Source organism: Bactrocera dorsalis, chromosome 2 (assembly GCF_023373825.1).
Source record: "Bactrocera dorsalis isolate Fly_Bdor chromosome 2, ASM2337382v1, whole genome shotgun sequence".
Classification (NCBI taxonomy): domain Eukaryota; kingdom Metazoa; phylum Arthropoda; class Insecta; order Diptera; family Tephritidae; genus Bactrocera; species Bactrocera dorsalis.
This window is the reverse complement of record NC_064304.1, coordinates 101,455,677-101,464,360: the sequence shown is the minus strand read 5'-3', so window position 1 is coordinate 101,464,360 and position 8,684 is coordinate 101,455,677. Positions and strand designations below refer to the sequence as shown.

The following is an 8,684-nucleotide window of genomic DNA, read 5'->3' as shown; positions in this document are numbered from 1 at the left end:
TATGTATTCTGTGATTACTTCGTATTTAATGCATGAATAATGTTTCACACTTTGTGGTTTTATAGAGAACTTGTTGGATTAAAGGATATTTTAAGTCATAGTTGTAATATGTAAATGTACATAATTATTAATAGATATTTGTAAGAGCATTACATCACTTTAAGACTCAAAGGTTTAAGTTCATCCATAATCCTTTGCGAATAATATGTCCGCATTTCCGTTTAATAGTAGGCGCGGCGTGGATTATTCTGTGAAAGATTTACGCAATAAAATTCATCAATTCATTAAATTAAAAAAGAAAGGAAAATAATACCAGTGGATTGGGTCGAAAACGATAAGCTAACATCATGCGTTTACGATAGGCATCATACTCATTGTCGCAATCCTCAGGCGTAGCGGCGCTAGCCACACCCAGACCTTGGTTACCGTCCCTTTGTGGTGCCCTTAAAGTTTAAAGTCAGGTTTGAGCTTCAATTTACTAATTATTTTACAAGTATAAATAAAAGTAGAAATGTGAACGACAACTTCAACACAAGAAGAAAAAAGCGTTAACTTCGGTTGCACCGAAACCACGTTTCCTCCTGGGTGCTACAAACTTCGTGCCAAACTTAAAACACCCTGTTGTTCAGGGTATACGAGTACATATAATTCGTTGTATACTCACTTATTAACTGGATCAACTATACCGCCGCCATCTGTGCCCAAACCTTGACCCTCTTTCCAGCCTAATTTTTGTAACATTTGAAAACCAATATTGTCCTCCTTCAATTTGTACTCTTTGTAATCGCTCAAATCAGGTTGACGGTTACTCTTCTTCGCTTCATATTGTTCCATGAACTTCTTTAGCTCTTCGGGTGGCAAAAAGTCACCGATGTGATGTTTGCCCTCACTTTGTTTCGTCAATGCTGTTGCCCATAATTTGGTGGCCTCCATCTCAGCGCAACGTAGTTTATGCTCCCATGTGCCACCATCGACGTCCTCATCCGAGTCGTATTCATATTTGAATTTACCGCTGCGTGCGAGTCGATCAATCTCTTGTCGTTTTCTCATCATGTCCTGATACAACAGATTCACTTTATAGTGCTCTTCGCACTTCTTCCAGTCCTCTTCGCTTAGATTAGTCGAACCATAATTAAGACGCGCATATTGCAGCAATGCTGGATCATTGCGTGTTATGGCGCTTAGCATTGGTTTATTTTGATTGGCGAACGAAGTAGGTACATCTAAGTTACAAAATTAGCATTATTAAATATAATATACGTGATATCAACAGATTTAACATTGCTCACTTGACAATGTATCTGATGGGGCAGCGGCGCTGGTAGACGCCAACACTTTTTCGCCCCAGCGACTTTTACGCTGCTTTTTGCGTTCTAGTCGACGTTGCTCCTCCAACTCGGCCTCAGCCTCGCGTTCTTGGCGCTCTTCTTCGCTCAACTCATTGCGGCACTCTATGCGACGCTTTAAGTTATCACGATTGCGATCCAACATACCGCGCATGTATTCGTCATCAGAGTCCACATCTCCGCTTATTGCCGACTCCGGGTCATATTTGTCAGCTGCGTCATGTTGGTTCTCACCTTGCGGCGATGATTGTTCACGCTGTTGTTGCAGTTGTCTTTGCTTCTGATGATAGCGGTAAAGCGCCTCTTGTTGATGCTCTTGTAGCTCACCACTGTCGCTGGAATCCTCATCCACTTCAACCGGATTGTGATTCTCCGTGCGCGTTAGCAGCTGATTTTGCTTTTGCTGATGCGTGGGCGATTTGCATTGCTGTTGACTTTGCGGTTGCACCTGTTGCTCGTGTTGCGTGCGTTGACGATGTCCATTCAATTGTTGCCGGTAATTGTGATATTGCTCGCAATTTTTTTCAAACAGAAACCTAAATTAAAATTCGAATAAAAACGATAATAAAAACAAACGTAAATCCAAAAAAAAAAAACATTTTTTTTATATTAACTGTAGCGCTGATACTGTTTATCGATTTTGTCCTGCGCTCAATGCATAGATGCCTTTTTTTTAACTATTTTACTCGCTTTTTACTTTAACCGTTTGGACGCTCTCGCTTAGACGAAAACGTTGATACTCAACTCCCATTCTAAGTCCTGAGGTCAACACCAACGGATTGCTGACTCACGCTGAAATCCCGTTAACAGTTGATGTTGCTTTATTGCTCCAAAACGAGGCAGAAAATGTGGTAAATTCGTTGTATATTACAAAAATGTTCATATCCACCAACCATGTATTTCATTTTAGACTAGCTAATTTCAACTACACATACTTTTATAACCAAATAAAAAAGTTAAAAAACTGTGGTAGTACATCGAATACATATGGATAAAATTTCGCTCATTTACATGAATAGTGTCATAACTCAAAAACACAACAATTTTTAGGTTAAGTATGCAGAAACGAGCGCAATGTCATTGTTCATATTGTGAAATGGATTCTGATGCGTAGAAAGGTAAACAGTCGAGAAAAGATTGTCACGTTATTCCACTTGTTATGGACATCATTTTTTAAACACAACAACGACATACATATATCGAGTTGTGCGAGGGTGAGGTTAGTTTTCTTTTCAGAAAGGACAATATTTTTGTGTTACCACGATATTGACGAAAAGGTAAATAAACTTTTCATGTTGTTAAATTTTTTGTAAACCGTAACTTTTTGTTTTGAAACAGTATTGCTGGTAAAATTATAATAGTCGAAGTACCTTTTTTTCTCAGAAACAAGCACACATTTAACTTATGATAGTGGAATTAATTTATATTTTTCACAAGTGACGTCATAATTCAAAGTTGAAAAAAGCTTTAGTACACTCAATTTAGCTCGCTTATGTCCAGCATTTCATTTAATATGTAAAGCCACTAGTTTATTCAATAAACCTATGGTATTTTTCATTACTTGCTAATAGAAGGCAATAGAAATCGCTCGCCTTTAAAAAACGACTTTTTTGAATTATGACATTATTCATGTAAATAAGCGATTTGTTTCTTATGTGCATATGTATGTATGTTGTTGGAGTGGCAGAAAACATGCCATATATAGTTTTTAGGCCTGCTGCCGAGTTTATAGTACTGAATAAAAAATCGGACCTGTGCCGATTGTAGACCCAACTGTTGTCGGGAAATCAATGCACATAGACAAGTAGCAATTAGAATGAATAGATATTGTGAGAATTAGCCGCAGGCCACAGCTATTAGCATGTGCTTGTAAGGTTATTATGCACGGATGAAGCCATATTAAGCTTTTTGACATTGGCCTCGCGCATTTTCTTTCATTTAATAGGTTAGAGGTAGTCAGAAAATTATTTGTTTTGCAATTTCTTAAAGTAAATTACCTAAGAAATTTTCTCTGAAAATGTTTAATAACAAAATTTCAAATCCGTTTTTCCCGAAACTATGTAGGTTGTTTGAACTGGTGACCACAATAGCTAAAAAAAAAACCGCTCGACAGATTTCAATGAAATTTATACAGCTTTTTGAAAACATGAAAAATTATATTGAAAAATATTTCAATAGGGCGTCATTTAAAAAAGCATCGATCAGATCACTTGATTACGTAATAAAAAACATTTTTTTTTTGTCCGATTGATTTTAGATGATAAATCAGCAAGGATTAGTTATGATCGACATAAACAATCACTACTTTTAAAATTACTGTTTTTTTTTTTAATTTTAATCAAGTCAGGTCGAAACCTTATTTAATGATGTTAAATTAAAAAAAATGATTTCCTGCCAAAAAATAAATTTTTTAAACGGTCAATTATCATGTCTCTGACTACACTTAACCTCTTAAATACTAATACTACGTTTTCCGTAAATGTATATGTTTTGTACCGCAAACAAAAAAAAAATACATAGTATGATATGCAACAACAAAATTTACCACAATGCCGGATGCAGTTCGTTTTTATGCGAACGTATTTTATCTTCATAACCATCCCCATTTTCGCCAACCAACTCGATTAAGTGTTCAACAGTTGTTGGTAACTGTATGCGCGAGCAACTGTGGTCATTGTTGTCTGAAAAAACTACATAAAATCCTTTAAAATCAAGCTTAGCGAAGAAGGCACCAACAAATTTATGTATGTATGTATGTATAAGAAAACTGGAATTAAAAAAACAATCTGCCTTAGTTTACACACAGCTAAAAAGCTCACTGAAGCAGCCTTATTTGTAAAATATGTAATAATCCAATGATATATCGTTTAAGAAACAAGATAATTATAAGATTTTGACACCTATTAGATTGTGTCGAATATGGTTAAGGCGCTTTCGGGCAAGAGAAATATCCATACATAAACAAATTGGCGTTTTACCCAACTTTACTTAAGAGTTGCGCATTAATACACACCTGCATTTTGAGTGGGACTGCTTTGATCTTCGACTTGTTGTTGTTGCGGCGGTGGAGGTGGTGGCGGTGTTTGCTGTGATAGTTGTTGTTGTTGTGGTTGCTGCTGATGGTTGGTTGAAAATTGCTGTGGATGCTGTAATAGTGCCGGCAATTGACCTTGTAATTGTTGCAACTGTGGCGGTAGTTGCGGAGGTGGCGGTGGTGGTTTTGTATGGTCAGTTAATGGTTTTTGCATCTGTGGCAATTGTTGATGTGATTGGACTTGATCGTGTTGTTGTAGCTGTTGCGATTGTTGTGGCTGTTGTGATTGTTGTGCTTGCAATACCTGGTGATGCCTTTGTTGTATACCGTGTGGCATTTGAATTGCCTCCACGTTCATCTGTGGATTCGGTATGGCATTCAAATCAAATTCCTTGGGCGGCGGTATGGTATTCAGTTGCATGGGCTCAGGCGCCGGTATCATATAGAGCGGTCCCAACGTTAAAGCCATGGGCAGCTGAGGTGGAGGAGGTGGAGGCGGTGCGGCTGCAAAAAATGCCCCCGGCATAGGATGGGGCGGTGGTACAGGCGGCGGTTGTGGTGGATGATTAAAAAGAAATTGTGGTTGTGCTGGTGGTGGTGGGTGCAAAAGACTTGCTTGCGGTGACTGTTGTTGGATTGCTGGTTGTGGCTGATGTTGTAGCGTTGATAGTTGCTGAAGCTGAGTTTGTTGCGGTGGTTGCAATGACCGCATAAGCTGCTGTGGTGGCAAGGGCGCCGAGTGTTGATGCTGCATTGGTGCCGGAGTCATCGACGTTACAATTGGATGCGATAGAGTTTGCTGCATAGTTGGTTGTGAAATCGCTTGTTGTTGAGGTGCTTGCAAAATCTGGTGCTGACCTTGCACAGTCGGGTCTATTGACCTATTCGATTCCACTACATTGCCTTCGGTAGACTGAGATGCAGATGGCTGATCAGATACTGCAGAATCTGCATTTGATTCTGGCCTATAAGTTAACAAATATTTACAAGTGCGTAAAATTATAAATATTAAATCCCACTCTAGATGTACTCACGCTGATATAACCTGTGGTTGCTTTGGCTCGTGTTTTTCTAAAATTTTTTTGAAGTTTTCCAAAAATGACCCATCATTACAGAAGGAATTAACAACTTTTGGTGGTGGTTGTTCAGTAACCGGCGCCTGCAAACGTTTTAAACCAAATGATATTTTTCCAGTTTTTCCTGTGAAACTAATCAATGATTTTGCGGTAGGTGTGTCTGCTATTTCCTCCTTTTTACTTTTTAACAACGAATCGCTAACAAAATCGTAGATATTAAAATGTTTTTTTTTTTTATATAAATTCTAATTTAATGTGCAAACCTTTTATCACTAGTGGATGGCTTTTCTTTAGTAGTGGTTAACGTTGGAAGTAAAGTGTTATCCTTTTTAGTATCGGCACTCGTTTCACTTATTACTTCAGTGGTTTCAGTGCCATTAACGTCAGACTTCAGTTTTGCAGCTAAAGTCTGTGCTGCTGCCACTGCTTTAGCCAGTTGCGCTGTTCTTTGTTTCTCCAAAATCTCCTGTCGCTTCTTTGCTATTATCTCCTCCTGCTGTGTCATCTGAGCAAAGCGATCGATGCGTGCATTGTTGCGTTGGGCCATATTTGTATCTCCTCTTTATTCTAGTATAGCTATTAGCCTATTAATATAACCTCTAATCAGTGTCCTTCCTACAGACACAGACACCTCACGCACAAATTCTTTAACTTTATTATTCGATTCTATTTATATTAAAAAAAATCCATATAGTTTACTTGCACATCTTTGTGTATATGTGTACATATGTATGTAATCACTTGTCCAATGCGACTGCAATCTTACATAAAATTACTACAGAAAAATTACACTTTGTAGAATAATTTTGATTTGTGAATTCCTCTAATAATTGAAGGAAATTTGTGTTACATGTATCTTTACAATAAAATTCTCAAATAGCCACATTTAAAATGCAATTTTTCTTCGCAGAGCAAAAAAATTTATCTGCGAAATACGGATAACAGAAATACGAATGACATTTCAAGTAAACAGTGTTGTATCTTCACTTAACTCCCTTTTAAAGGGTAAAAATTGTAATTGTTGCTCTACAAACAATAATGGAGATCTACAATAGAAGTAAATATTTAAAAATAAATTTTAAAAAATGTTTAAAACTAATTTTTAAAATTAATGGTAAAGGTTCAGGAGAGCGGCTTTTCCGAAAACGTGCACCAACTTTCACGGGAAAGGTCTTAAAATACTCGTTTTTAATTCCACTTTACGAATATGTATGGCGCGTGCCTTTAAAATCAATATTTTCTTTGTTTTTATCAAAAAATATCGTATTTCCCGAAATGATAAATTCACTTTTACACTTTACACGTCTTTAGATGTTAAAATTATACTTTCTATAAGTTATATACACGTAATTATTGATGTTGTTTAGTTAATCAATAAAGGAAGTTGGTTTTTATGTTATTTTTATAAAAATATGAAAAACTTCATAAACACTTCATTTCAACAAAAATGGCAAGGTTATGTTCAAAATTATGGCACAGCTGTTGTAAATTCGAATGGCCGCTATTGATTCATGATGGTTTTCGAATTATCGATACTCTCAATATACGAGACTGATCGAGAATTGGTAAAAATGAGAAATACATAATAGGAAAATTTATAATTCATTATTATTGCAGAAAGAAGAAGAATTTGGACACAGATGAATTATGAACACAGGGGTTTTGGACCGACCAGGGATATTTTTTTTCGAGCGCTTTTATTTTTCCAATTATTATTATTTTTCTATTATGTATTTCTCATTTTTACCAATTTTTTTCAGACTTGAATATTGAGAATATCGATATTTTAATTTCTTTTTATTTTTCCAATTAATAATATTTTTCTATTATATACCTCTCATTTTTATCAATTCTTGTTTAGTCTCGAATAGCGAGAGTATCGATATTTCGAACCCGATCACCGTTTGTATCACTAGTTCTCAATTGAACAGTGATGCCATTTATAGCGGAAATATTGTGCAAAATCGTAGTATTTTTTATTATTTTTATTGCAAAAAAACATAAAATTAGATAACGCGCCATACATATTCGTAAATCGGAATTAAAAACGAATTTTTTAAGACATTTCCCGTGAAAATTGGTGCACGTGTTCGGAAAAGCCGCTCTGCTGAACATTTACTAAAAATAATGTTGTTCGCATATATGTATACCAAAACTTACCACCAATATCCCTAAGGAATTTTTAAATAAGTGAATAGCATTTTAATAATATACCTTTTTGGAATGCTCATTTCACGCGCTAACACCTGTTTGATTGATGGTCGTTTTTTTAAGTCGTTCGTGAGTTATAGCTTCGCAAACATGGAGCAAAATAAAGAGAAAATACGGCATATTTTACAGTACTACTACGATAAAGGCAAAAATGCATCACAAGCCGCCAATAGAATTTGTGCAGTTTATGGACTCGATACAGTTTCCATTTCCACCGCACAACGATGGTTTCAACGTTTTCGTTCTGGTGTAGAGGTGGTCGAAGATGCGCCACGCTCCGGAAGGCCTATCGTCGAAAATTGCGATAAAATCGCTGAATTAGTCGAAAGAGACCGGCATAGTAGCAGCCGTAGTATCGGTCAAGAGCTGGACATGAGTCATCAAACCGTTATAAACCATTTGAAAAAGCTTGGAGTCACTAAGAAGCTCGATGTATGGGTGCCACACGAATTGACGCTAAAAAACATCTTTGACCGTATTGACGCATGCGAATCGCTTCTGAATCGCAACAAAATCGACCCGTTTTTGAAGCGTATGGTGATTGGCGATGAAAAGTGGATCACTTACGATAACGTAAGGCGCAAACGGTCGTGGTCGAAAAGCGGTGAAGCGGCCCAGACGGTGGCCAAGCCTGGATTGACGGCCAGGAAGGTTCTTCTGTGTGTTTGGTGGGATTGGCAGGGAATAATCCACTATGAGCTGCTCCCCTATGGCCAAACGCTCAATTCGGACCTGTACTGCCAACAACTGGACCGCTTGAAGGCAGCACTGATGCAGAAAAGGCCATATTTGATCAACAGTGGCCGAATTGTCTTCCATCAGGACAACGCCAGGCCACACACATCTTTAGTGACGCGCCAGAAGCTCCGGGAGCTCGGATGGGAGGTTCTTTTGCATCCACCGTATAGTCCGGATCTCGCACCAAGTGATTACCACCTGTTTCTGTCCATGGCGAACGCGCTTGGTAGTCTGAAGTTGGCCACAAGAGAGTCCTGTGAAAATTGGCTCTCCGAGTTT

The 8,684-nt window shown here is 37.5% G+C and overlaps 1 protein-coding gene across 2 annotated transcripts; it reads right to left on the bottom strand.

Annotated features, from left to right (window-relative positions):
• Window positions 1–4: 4 nt before the first annotated feature.
• On the bottom strand, window positions 5–6,407 carry LOC105225978 (SURP and G-patch domain-containing protein 1). 2 transcript variants are annotated; one of them, XM_011204667.4, is made up of 8 exons: window positions 5,720–6,407; window positions 5,415–5,654; window positions 4,360–5,345; window positions 3,892–4,036; window positions 1,290–1,882; window positions 665–1,223; window positions 314–443; window positions 5–248 (listed from the first exon to the last, which is right to left on the bottom strand). In XM_011204667.4, the coding sequence occupies exons 1-8, from the start codon at window positions 6,001–6,003 to the stop codon at window positions 222–224; spliced, it is 2,964 nt and encodes a 987-aa protein (XP_011202969.2). In that variant the 5' UTR covers window positions 6,004–6,407; the 3' UTR covers window positions 5–221. The 2 variants fall into 2 exon arrangements, with proteins under 2 accessions (XP_011202969.2, XP_011202970.2); XM_011204668.4 differs by having other exon boundaries at window positions 3,892–4,027.
• Between the last annotated feature and the right edge of the window lie 2,277 nt (window positions 6,408–8,684).